We start from the raw sequence: 13,464 nt of genomic DNA, 5'->3' as shown, positions 1-13,464 counted from the left end.
AACAGCTACTTTTAAAACATCGCATCCTACATCTGTTCTATCTACTAGAGAAAACATCAAAAGTGATATTGGGCAAGGCAGTGGCCTTGTATAATTACCACAGGACTGTTAATCCAGTGATCCCTGGAACATTGTCTGGGTTAGAGTTCAAATCCCACCACAACAGATATTGAATTCAGATTCCATATCTTAATTAAATCAAATTAAGAGTAATGATCATGAATCCATTGTCAGGAAAATCCATCTGGTTCACTAACATCCTTTAAGCTTACATACTACAGGAAATAAGTGTTTTTGCGAATGTGAACAGTTGTTTATAAAAAGGCAGCCATCTGTATTTGGTAAATGTACTACACTAAAAAACACTCCTGGCAGCAAAGCTATAAATTGTCACTAACTGCAGAACTTTCAGTGCAGTTTCCATGGGAACTCCTTCAGAACAATGTCTCCAAATTTAAATATTTCAATTATATTTCAGTGTTTTATGTCCAATGTGACAGTTTAAACCACCATGAACCACACCACTGTACCTTTGGGAAAAACATCAAACTTCTTCCACTCAATTTCTGTGGCAAACTCAATTTTTTTCAAATCCAAGTTTATTTCAATTTTGCATTTCTAGGAAATGTGTGAAAGTGAGGAAGGTGCAATTGTAGCTTGCTATGTTGGGGATATCCAAGTTACAAAACCCTTTTCATCTTTTAAAATTAGCTTTAAAGAAGCTACGTAGACATTAGATTTACTTTTGTATTTCTTTACCAAAGCACAATCAAAACAGGATTCACTTATATTTTGGTAAAATCTACTTGAATACACTTTGAAACAAGAGTACAACAAAATAGAATATACTTCAAATGTTGAAACTGTACAAACATTTTCAGTCAGAACACTGGTAATCTTCCCCTCATTAAGGAGGGAGGTTCAATACCAGAATCCAGTTTTAAAAAGCAGGTGGGTGTGGAGGGTTCAACATCTAGTTTTGGTCCATTAGTTTCAGATTTGAATTCTATTGAACAGTGAGTACTAATGAAATCCAGGATCCAAGGGAGTTAGTTACCATGTCAGAGCTGAATAGCAGTGACAATGTTAATCCAAAAATGCTCCAGCCCTTAATGGTACCTCTGTCTTCATGGGCAGGTTCAATACCTGATTTAACCAGTATCATAAATCCCCTACTAAACAAAAAAGTTGTTCTTCATTGTGTAAACAAAAAAATGATTATAAAAGTTGATGGAACAAAAGGATGTGAATTATGATTCCTTGTAACAACTACTTAAAAATAAAATGTTGGGTCCTGATGGCAAGACTTCCTCTTTAACTGAAGTCAGCAGGTTTAGAACTACCTGAAAAAAAATTGCTCATTGCACAAAGCTAGACTGAACATGACCTTGTGGTGTTGAAAGAAAGTGAAATGTTTATACGTACACCAAGGCAAAGTGACACAGGCATTATTTTTTTTTTAAAAAAAGGTTATAACCAAAAGGTCTGTCACTTGACCACAAACCATGTATCTGGCTGGCTCTAACTACCATAAAATAACATGTTACTCCATAACAATACTGTGTTTTTTGTAAGATTAAAAAGAGCTTTAAACAAAAAAAGCTAGTTCTTACACATAGCTTATTTTTTTAAATGGAAAAACTCAAGCTGTCGTTTAACATTGCTCACTAACTGTAATTATACAAATCCTAAAAATACATCATACCCCTCTCTCTCTCTCAAAATAAAAGCAGTAACTTCTATTTCAACTTAATCCTTCACATTCTATACAGATTTTTTTAATAAGAGAATTCACTTAGCACCAGTAGAAATAAAAGTACTGTGCACAGTGTTATTTAAGCAAAGGTTGATATGCATCCGAAATATGATATGCAGCATCTAATTCAAAAGAGCGAGCAACTCGCTTGCAAGGAACCAATTTAACAAACTTCAGAATTGCAAGGTTCTGGCAAGCCACGTGCTGACTGTCTGTCAGCAGTTCCAATTACATCATGATTCTGCAACAGAAACATGAACCATTTTGCAAGTGAAAGTTTAATGTCAGCATTTTTCAAAATTAAATTTCTTAAAATTAATTTTAATTTTAAGGAAAGAGCTGTACAGCCAACTCCTGGATATGGAAAAATCCCTACCCAAAGGGGATTGAAGAAATGGGGTACTACATAAAACGTCAAGGGAAAAAGAAGTTAGAGAGCTTTAAATTAAAGAATGATAAATAGTGCTCTTAAAATGGATGAATGAATTACTACTCAAAAGTCAGGTTTATTAGTTTTATGTTTATAATACAAAACTGGATGAAATTGGAAGGTTATGTTTAGAAAGACTCATGGTCTTCTGCCCAAAACATCAGTGACTGTAATTTTTTGAACAGTCTCAATAGAATCACATTTCAGCTCAAGACCTCCAGTACAATGCATAGCCAGGACCTTACAATGAAGTTGTCTGTTAGGAGCAGGTCACAAATTCTTGACAGCACTGGTGCTTTAAAGCTTATGCAATTTTCAGAGAAACATTCCAAACCAGTCATCAAGATATTAGTGTTTCCAGAATTCTGTAGTGTAGGTAGAAAACGTAGTGAAACATGTGGTCCCTTTTAGATCATTATGCATTTAATTGCAAATGAATTCACTGAAATTTCATTTGTTCCTATTCAGTTTCTTCGTCAGCATTTGATGATGTGGCTCAAATCCCACAATGAAGAATGGGATGGGAGAAAAAAGTTTGACACCTACTGGAAACAAACATTCCTCTTAAAGTCTCGAGACAATCTTTCATCTCCCAACGGCTGTACCATTATTTCTCCCCAGTCACTGTGGCTTCTGCCTCTGTTTTCATTGTTAATGGGAGGGCAATAGCTGAGGGTGCACTGACAACCACCCAGCGAGTCACAGTCTTGCTCCCCTCCACTGAACGCTCTTCCTTTATCACAGGCAGATTATGAAGATCTGCTCCCACCTTTGTAGCTGTGCTTTCTGGCTTGACCTCTGCCCCTTTTAAGACAGCAGTAATAACTCGAGCAGGGTTCTGGCCTGTAGACTGCTGGGCAGGCACCGCTAGTCTCATTACAGGTGTCCCTCCTGCTATTGACATAGGAGAAAGAGCCCGAATAGCTGCCTGTGCTCCAACGATGTTAATACTCCCAGTCGTAGCCAAGCCCGACTTTGTCTGTAAGTGACACTGGGTGATCTGAGTGGCGGGGATGGTGATGATTTTTGCTGGCTGGATAGTGATTTTGTCTCCATTCTCTACTGTAGTAGCAGGCACCATTGTAGGGATAGTTTGGATAAGAACCTTTGGAGTAGAGACGGTTGTGTTTGTGCTGGTTATTACAGTTGAAACTGGGTTCATTGACTGAACAGCCACCGTTGAAAACTTCTGGCCGGAAGAGGTCATGACAACAGGCACCTGCATTGCAACACGAACAGCTCTGCTGCTGCCAAAGAAATGGAAACAAAACATTTAAAAAGGTATTTTTAGCATTTGCCAACACCAACAACGCATGATTTTTCCATTTTTTAAGAAATCACTGCCAATATTTTGATAACGGAAGCATACACAGCCTTCAGTGTCATGGAGCACAAATGATAATCTAAACTCTCTCCCCCCAAACAAGTCGATAGAAATGGGATTATGAAATCATTTGATAACCTCATTTACAGCTCTCTCAAAACCTTTCAGCGCCAATGTTTACAGAATGCTTTCTGTAACACCATTTAAGTAAACTAGGCGCAGAGCATTTCTAATACTACTACTTCCAGCAATAATTGGAAACATGTTTCTGTAAATCCAGGTTTGATTCAAAGCCTGAGTGAAATAGAAAATGCTGTTTAGAGTCGGAATTTAAACAGTATAATCTGCAAAATAACTGTGGACACAACAAAATGCTATTTTTACTGAATTACATAACCAGCCACCCCCCCCAAAAGCAGCTGTTGCTGATAATTAACTCTCTGCTCAATCTGCTGGCAGCAATCATGCATTCCACGTGTGCATCACCAAAGGAGTCAAAGTAAGAAGGATTTCCCCGGGATAGCATGCAATACACAAAAACCGGTGTATTTTGGTATGATCACAGTCTGAGTTTTATTGACCGTAGCTTCAACAAGGACTAGGTTTTACAGATTTCACCATAAAACCCAATATTTACATAGTTTTCCTTTCTTTCCCTGTTTCGTTCCAGGTTTCTATTTCACCTTGACCTTCTAGAATCATACTCAGATATTGCTAGAACAAGTGATCCACCAACGGCCAGGTCATTACTGACTCCTTTATCTGTCCAGCTGTTCTTCTCCCTCTTTGGGCTCAATCCCAACGTATCGTTTCTCCTTACCCCTTCCCTCTGCATATAAACCACCACTTTCCGAGCTACCATCAGTTGTCAGGAAGGGTCACCAGACCCAAAGCGTTAACTTTGATTTCTCTTCACAGATGCTGCCAAACCTGCTGAGCTTTTCCAGCAACTTCTGTTTTTGCTTCTGATTTACAGTGTCCACAATTCTTTCGGTTTCTACAACCCTTCTAGGTCTGGCAGGATTTCTCCAGGCATGATGTTGCGAGTGTATTTGAATAAACATTTTGATCTTCAGCTATGGTTATGGAAAGTGAAATTTGTGCTTAAAAGGTCAGCTAGCTGCAAGGAAAAAGAAACTGTGATTCATGTTAGGCCTTCCTACTGGTCTCAGGTGGATATGCAAAGTTGAATATGTTTCTCCAGGCTCTTTAAAACCAGAAGGCAGTACTAATTAAAAAGCAGTTACGGTTCTTGTAGACAGTTGCAAAATTGAATAAGTCAATTTTCTTTTATCTTGTCTCAAACATTTCCTTATGAAAAGGAAGGTTGTGTCATGGTAGTTTAATCTATTTGGATTGTTGGTACAGTTAGTGTTTAAATTAGAAGTAACTGATGATTCCCAAAATACCTCACACAGGGTAGAATTGACGTACACACTGCTAATTCATGATGGTCAAGGGATTTTGAGGGACCTGTTCTCTTTAAGAGTATACCCACAGGGCACCTGATTCCACTCAGCACTTGTGAATACCATCCCTTTCCATTGTTGGTAGCCAAAATGAATCCTACTTCAACTGATGTTGCGTTAACCTTTCCTGATGCTGGAGAGGATTGTGGCCAGATTCTAATCTGCAGCCATGCCTTGTGCACTCAGCACTGCTGCCTCACAGCTCCAGAGATTCGGGTTGGATTATTACACTTGGACGACTCTGTGGAGTTTGCACATTCTCCCTGTGCCTGCATAGGTTTCCTCCATGCTCTGGTTTCCTCTCACAATCCAAAGATGTGCAAGTTAGGTGCACTAGCCATGCTAAATTGCCCATAATATTCAGGGATGTGGAGGTTAGGTGCATTAGTCACGGGAAATGCAGGGTTACAGATTTAGGGTAAGGGGATGGGAGGGTTAGTGTAGACTTGTTGGGCCAAATAGAATCTCTACAGTGTGGAAACAGACTAAGAACCTCAGGGTTGGCAATTCTAACCAGCACACTTCTCTGACTAGGGCTCTGTGAGTAATGCTCACGACTGAGTTGGATTTTCCAGGGTATTCGCACTTACTAATCACCGGCCTGTCTATTCCCCTCACGTCACGACCACAAAAAGGACAAGACAAAACGACAGAAAACACCATCTCGGACTGGAACGTAACTTCAGAACGTTATTGACATGAATTTGCTAATCACGTTTGTACCAATAAGCTCCATAAAATCTGAACCCCTCCTGCAACACGCTAGACATCACCTTTTGGCTGTTTGAGAATCCTTATCATCTCCTTCTGTAAAGTTCCCATTTTTCTTCCATTCTGCTGGGTTTAAATCTCCCTTGTTCTACTTGGTTTCAATCCCCTCTCTTTTTTTGAAATAGGTCCCACCTTACCTTGTGTCCCAGCTCACTGCCCAACAGACAATTTCAATGATTTCCCAACTACTTTCTTTGATGCTCCCACAATTTTATCCTCTCCCATTAGTCAGAGGGTAAAGGGTCCACACATCAGTCTCTACAGCAAATTAGCATCAATTCAATGTGCCTGTTTTGATGTTGCCGAAGTTTCTGCATTGTACCACAAGGCTGGTCTCACAGCCACTCTATACATTCATGCTTTCAGTTCCAGCAATCATATACTATCTCAGTTCCAGCAATCATATACTATCACACCATATTCCATTTCATTCCTTCCAGTTACTCTACTGCTTAATTTTCATTTCCAGACTTCTATTGTTTTTCACCATTGATACCATATATTTTCAACTGCACACTTTCTCCCAGTCTGCATTCATAATTTGATTAGATTTTTAGATTAGATTCCCTACAGTGTGGAAACAGGACCTTCGACCCAACAAGCCCACACCGACCCTCCGAAGAGTAACCCACCCAGACCAATGCACCTAACACTATGAGCAATTCAGCATGGCCAATTCACCTGGCCTGCACATCTTTGGACTGTGGGAGGAAACCCGCACCTTTACACTCTCACTCGGATGGTCTTCCGAAGCCTCATATACCATGTTCAAGCATTGGCTCGTTAGTCTACTGATCTCAAAAGCTCAGTCTTCCAGCGTTTTTCTCCAGTTCTCCAGATACTCAGCCATGTTCTCATCATGCCTACCATCATCTGCAAACATCACTGGCCACTGCAGTTCCTGTCTCACTTGCTCATATCAAATGTCCATGAAGATCAGGAATACAGGAAAGCTTCTGCTGATTAAACGCTCTGGCTTACTAATGAAAAATTATGTTGTCAAATGCAGCCTCTAAGAAAGGTTCATTAAAAAACATAAATGTTCATACTTTGGTCATAAGTTATCAACCCTGCATGGTAGAGTTTCAAATTCAGTTTGTGGGAGAGCAATTCAGGTCACAAAGCAGTGTCTTCAACCTAAATATCGACACTGACAGAGTTATGAAGAAAATTTTGTCTAAAACGGACCAGGAAAATGGACTAAAGGGAAAAGGCAGTAATGAGCATTGGCAGACATGTAAGAACAGTGCTTATTGGAAACTGATTCCAGTTAAAAAGAACTCGGAGAATGATGACCCACTTGTGGTTAATAAAGGCAGCAAATGGGAGTGTTCAATCAAAAGCTAAAGTACAAAAAGTGGTGAGAACAAATGGTGGCCTAAAAGGATTCTTTAATTGTAAAGGAGTCAGCAGAAGATGACTAAAAAGCTAATAAAGTGGGAGAAAATTTATTATAAAAGTAAATTACAGAGTCATACAGCACATAACCAGATCCTTCGGTCCAAATCATTCATGCCAATCAGTCATCCCAATCTGACCTAGTTCCATTTGCCAGCATTTAACCTGTATCTCTTCATTTAGCCCAAACCTTTCCTATTCATGTATCCATCCATATGCTGTTTAAACACTGCAATTATACAGATCATTCCAAACACACACCACCATCTGTAAGAAAAGGTTACCCCATAAGTCCTTTTTAAATCTCTCCCCTTCCACCTTAAATTTATGCCCTCTAGTTCTGGACTCCCCCATCCAAGGAGAAGGACCCTCAGCCTCCAACGCTCCAGGGAAAACAGCCCCAGCCTATTCAGCCTCCCCCCACAGCTCAAACTCTTCAACCCCGACAACAACCTTTTACATCTTTTCTCCAACCTTGCATAAGGCATAAAAACAAAGAGTTTCTATGGGTCTATAACAGGGAATAACAAAGGCAAGTCCAAGATCCTGGGAGAGTACAACTGGGAAATTAATAATTGGGGAACAGAAAAATGGCAGATAATTTAAAGCAATACTTTGCATCTTCTTCACAGTGTATTATAAACATTCCAAAGCAATCAGATAACAAGGTGCTAATGGGAGAAAAGATCTAATAACAGCCTCTATCACAAGGGACAAGATATTTCATAAACTAACGAGTTAAAGGACAGACTAGCCACTCAGATCAAGGAGCAGGAAAATCAACTTTTCGGGCAATCCCACCCAGAAAGCCAATAGCAGACAATACTTGGAAACACCACTGTCTGCAAATTTTCCTCCATCAGATTTCCTGATGAAGAGCTTTTGCCCGAAACGTCAATTTTCCTGCTCCTCAGATGCTGCCTGACCTGCTGTAGCTTTGCCAGCAATACACTCCGCACTCTGATCTCCAGCATCAGCAGTCCTCACTTTCCACAGATCACTCAGACCTGATGGCCAGTGATTTGAAGGAAGTGTCTGCAATGTTAGTGGAGGCAATGGTCAAAATATTCCATACCTCAGTGGATCCCAGGAGGGTACAAACAGATCGGAAAGCTGCTAATGTGATGTCCCTGTATAAAGCAGGGGGAAGGTGGAAAGAGACAGAAAACTGCAGGCCAGCTAGCCTGACATCGATGGCTGGGAAAATGCTAGATTCCTTTATTAAGGCAGAAATAGCGGTGTATTTAGAAAAGCTTAATACAGTTCAACAAACAAATATGGTTGGTGAAAGGGAAATCAAGTTTTCTACAGTTCTTTGAGGATCTGACAAACTGGGTTGAAGATGGGGTACAGTGGATGAAGTGTTTTTGGATTTCTCCAACATGTTCCATAAGGTGCCATATAAAACATTACTGCACAAGGTAGGAACTCTAGGTATTGGGGTTTTCTCATGGACTGAGGATTGGTAAACACAAACAGGAAGAGTCAGGATTGATGGGTCTTTTTCAGGTTAGAAACACGGAGCTAGTGGGGTACCACAGGGACTAGACCTAGAGCCTTAATTATTTACTATTTAGGCTAATGACTTGGACGAGGGGGCAGAGTGTATCGTATTTAAACTTGTTGACAATGCAAACAGATGGGAAGACAAGCTGTGGTGAGGATAGAAGGAAGCTGCATCGGGGTATGAAGAGTTTGAGTGAATGGGCACAAACTTTTTATAGATTAAAGCAGTTTAATCTATAAAAAGCTCAGATCATGTATTTTGGTGGAAATCATCAAAAGGCAGAGCCTTGTTTAAAGGGAGAGAGACTGCAAAAAAATTGCAATGCAAAGGGACCTGTGTGTTCTTGTGCTTGAAACACAAAGTCCACGTACAGATGTAGCAAATAATTAAGGCAGCAAATGGAATATTGGCTGTCATTAAGAGGAGGTTGGGGTTTAAAAATAAGCAAGTCCTTTTACAACTGTACTGGGTGCTGGTGAGTAGTGTATGCAGTTTTAGTCTCTGTATTTAACGAAGGACATAATTGGTATTGGAGGTATTTTACTGGTATTTAAAAGAGCTTCACTAGGTTGACTGATTCCTGGATGAAGTTGACTTATCGAAAGAAAGCTGAAGAAATTAGACCTTATGAAGCAGACTGAAGGGGAAGTGGTGGCAATGGTGGGGAGTGAAGGGGGAGCTTACTGAGACATACAATTGCTGCAGGGACAAGACATTTTTACCAGTCAGGGAAATCGTGAACAGGGTGCATCATTACACCATAAGGGGTACTCATTTAAAACTGAGGTACAAAGCAATTTCTTCTACCAGAGTCGTGAATGTCTGGAATTCTCTGCACCAGTGTTGTGCGTGCTCATCACAAAACAAGATGACATAGATTCCTGATATAAGGGAGGGTTGAGGAGCAGGCATGGAGGAGGAGTTCAGGCCATGACCTGTTGAATAGCAAAGCCAAAGGCTCCTATTTCTTGTGTTCTTATGTATTTTATAGTAGGAAAAAATGAGATCTGCAGATGCTGGAGATCAGAGCTGAAAATGTGTTGCTGGAAAAGCGCAGCAGGTCAGGCAGCATCCAATGAACAGGAAATTCGACGTTTCGGGCATAAGCCCAAAATTCCTGATGAAGGGCTTATGCCCGAAACGTCGAATTTCCAGTTCATTGGATGCTGCTTGACCTGCTGCGCTTTTCCAGCAACACATTTTCAGCTCTGTATTTTATACTAGAACAGTTAAACAAAACAGGAAATTTGGCACAACTTGTGACCCATAACCTCTTGAAAATGACCTGAATTGAAATACCAGATACCGGCTTTACAGAATGCTAGTCAGTGAAAATTTCTAAAAGTCAAAATGAGATGTAGAAAATACAATATAAACGTCTTGGCACACTTTGTTATACTCAAATACTAAATTTACCTCAATAGGTAATACCTCCAGATCAATTTTCTTTCTTTGCATCTCTGAATACGAGTATGTGGCCCCTGAACAGTTCCCCATTTTCAACATCCAAGGAGGTGACCCCTGACTGTGTGCAGCTCACCTGAATGAGGGTGCTGTGTACATTTACACATTGGGAACTCTGCACGTTGAGGTTAACTGGTTACTTCCAGATTATGTTTAAAAAAAAGAGTCAGGAATAAAAGAACAACTTCACTTTCTTCTGTAATTCATCAATTCTTACATTATGGTACTTCTCAATCCAGACAACTTTATTGACACCCTCCACTTACTTTGTCTGCATCTCTGGACATGTGACAATATAGTAACACTAGATGGCAGAATTGGAGAAAACTCTGGTGTAGATACACTGCTGAGGAAGGATCACCAGACCCAAGATGTTAACTCTGATTTTTTCTCACAGATGCTGCCAGACCTGCTGAGCTTTTCCAGCTACTTCTGCTTCTGTTTCTGATTTACAGCATCCACGGTTACTTCAGTTTTTAAATTTAGCTTTAGCAATTCCATTTAAGAAACTTGGTCTAAAATCTGTCCAAATTATTTTGGGCAAAAGTATAGTTTTAACAAGGGGCAAAGTTGCGAATGCTCTTTTAAATGAAATATTACAGGCACTTTGGGCACCATTCCGAAGTTTCCTTATTGCAGTTTAGTGGAGTGGAACTGTTTAATAACAACAGTGTCTGTATCTACTTGACCAAATACAGCAGGGTTTTAATAGATTTCATCTCTAATAACACACTTTCCACATAATGGGGCAAGAAAGCCACACACACACACACACACACATACGTAGTGTAAACCATTAAGCACTAACTGTTTTGGCTTCTGGTTAAGCAGAAGTGAGGAATGGTTCAGTGAACCAATCAGGTCACTTACAATCACTGAATAAAACTGCTTCACCCTGGTTCAACTCTGAACAGCCAGTCAGTGATGGAGGAGGCCAGACATCAATCTTTACTCAGTGTTAGATCAATTATTCCCAGCGTCAGAGATCACAGGTGTCGAGCTACACCCACTCCAATGTCAATAAATGTCTACACTTTCCCATCTCAAAACGGTATGATACACCTGTGGCTCAGTGGTTAGCACTACTGCTTCACAGTGCCAGGGGCCTGGGTTCGATTCCACCCTCAGGCAACTCTGTGGAGTTGCACATTCTCCCCACACGCAGGGGTTTCCTGCATGTGCTCTGCTTTGGACCATAGGAGGAAACATGTGCAGGTGGATCGGCCATGCTAAATTGCTCCTTAGTGTCCAGGGATGTGCAGGCGAGGTGGGTTAGCCATGGGAAATGCAGAGTTATAAGGTATGGAGATGGGTCTGGGTAGGATGCTCTTCGGAAGGTCAGCATGGGCTCAATGAGCCAAATTGCCTGCTCCCACATTTCAGACATTGAATGATTCTACCTCCGTGGCAAGTCAGACTCCAAGCTACCCCTATTAGCCTAGAGGCAAGAGGCCCAACATTTTGGGAACAGATTGTCGTGATCCTGACACAATAGAAACACAATCGGGAGTCACAGTCCAGATTGGCACACTCCCGTCACATCACAAACACTCCTACAACCACCCAATCAATGCCTCCACCTATATATACTAAATGTTAAATTCTACGAATAATACATTAATAACTAATATTAATGAAACATTACGCAATCAGCCACCCCCTTCTTCTCTCAGTCAGTAAGACAGCTCTAACATGCCAGATGTTAGTATGCGGCACGGTGGCACAGTGGTTAGCACTGCTGCCTCACAGCGCCTGTAGACCCGGGTTCAATTCCCGACTCAGGCGACTGACTGTGTGGAGTTTGCACGTTCTCCCCGTGTCTGCGTGGGTTTCCTCCGGGTGCTCCGGTTTCCTCCCACAGTCCAAAGATGTGCGGGTCAGGTGAATTGGCCAAGCTAAATTGCCCGTAGTGTTAGGTAAGGGGTAAATGTAGGGGTATGGGTGGGTTGCGCTTCGGCGGGTCGGTGTGGACTTGTTGGGCCGAAGGGCCTGTTTCCACACTGTAAGTCTAAAAAAAAGCTCAGACACAGTGAATCCGCAAGACACACAAAAAAAAACTCCCCCAGATTGTCTCTAATTCCAAACTTTCGAGTAGAATTCCTAACAGTATAGAGAGTTCAGAAAAGATTTACAAGGCTGTTGCCAGGGTGGGAGGATTTGAGCTACATGGAGAGGCTGAACAGGCTGGGGCTGTTTTCCCTGGAGTGTCGGAGGCTGAGGGGTGACCTTTCAGAAGTTTATAAAATCATGAGGGGCATGGATAGGGTAAATAGACAAAATCTTTTCCCTGGGATGGGTGAGTCCAGAACTAGAGGGCATACGTTAAAGGTGAAAGATTTAAAAGGGGCAACTTTTTCAAGCAGAGGGTGGTACATGTATGGAATGAGCTGCCAGAGGCAGTGGTGGAGGCTGGTACAATTACAGCATTTAAAAGGCATCATGATAGGTATGTAAATAGGACGGGTTGGGAGGGATATGGGCTGGGTGCTGGGACTGAAGGAGATTCAAATAGGAGGCCAAGGCCTCTGCAGAAAATGCATTTACTGATGAGGAATCAGAAGGGGCCAGATGTTAGAGAGACACAGTTGGGAAGAGGTGATTTATGGGTTCAGTGGAGATTACAGAGATAAGGATCAGAAAGGCAAGACATTTCAACAGCAAAATGACCATTTTCAACCTGAAATCTCAGAGGACTGTGAGCTAATGTGGGTCAGCAAGAACAGGATTATGGGATGTGATATTGGGACGGTAACCCAATGCTGAAACTCTCTGCACATGATCAGACATGCTCGAGGGAAAGGTGGAAACCCCACTGAACTGGGAACAGGGAGGTCAGTCGAGGATAGTTTGGCTGGCCTGGTAAAAACCGCAGAAGCTCAAGGTGGAAACGATGGATCAGCCTCAAAGGAAGGTGTTCCGGCATGTTGTTATGGCGCAGAGTGAGAGACTCGTTTGGAAATATGGGACAGAGCAGCAGGAGAGCTCGGCAAAGATTTGGGAGCTAGCTGCATGTTCACGGACTTTGAAAGTAGAATTTTGGTCAGTGCAATATAGAGAGGATGAGATCACATGAGATAAGGTACAGCAGAGAATCATGACAGTCGTGCAGGAATGGGGAACTTTATGAACGAAGATTAGAAAATGGATTTGTCTGAAATGACAGAGAGATCTAACTGAGATGTAGAAAATTATTTATCACCACTGACACACAGTGGCACCATCTACCAGACGCACTGCAGCGATTCGCTAAGGCTCATCCAAATTCCTGATCGCTACCATCCAGAAGGACATGGGCAGCAGATGCAGGGAAACACCCCATCAGCTGCAAGTGCCTCTCCAAGCCAC

The 13,464-nt window shown here is 41.5% G+C and overlaps 1 protein-coding gene across 7 annotated transcripts in view; it reads right to left on the bottom strand.

Annotated features, from left to right (window-relative positions):
• Nucleotides 1-650: 650 nt before the first annotated feature.
• LOC132833264 (ETS-related transcription factor Elf-2-like) overlaps nucleotides 651-13,464 on the bottom strand; it is a 145,920-nt gene continuing 133,106 nt past the window's right edge. For 6 of the 7 annotated variants that reach the window (XM_060851409.1, XM_060851414.1, XM_060851411.1 and 3 more), the window contains one exon: nucleotides 651-3,433. In XM_060851409.1, the coding sequence (XP_060707392.1) occupies nucleotides 2,794-3,433 (640 nt within the window). In that variant the 3' untranslated portion in view covers nucleotides 651-2,793. The remainder of the gene's footprint in view (nucleotides 3,434-13,464) is intronic. The other variant, XM_060851412.1, reaches the window with a different exon arrangement.

The sequence above is a fragment of the Hemiscyllium ocellatum genome, chromosome 36 (assembly GCF_020745735.1).
Source record: "Hemiscyllium ocellatum isolate sHemOce1 chromosome 36, sHemOce1.pat.X.cur, whole genome shotgun sequence".
Lineage (NCBI taxonomy): Eukaryota > Metazoa > Chordata > Chondrichthyes > Orectolobiformes > Hemiscylliidae > Hemiscyllium > Hemiscyllium ocellatum.
The sequence above is the reverse complement of the archived record's forward strand: the minus strand, read 5'-3'. Positions and strand labels throughout refer to the sequence as shown.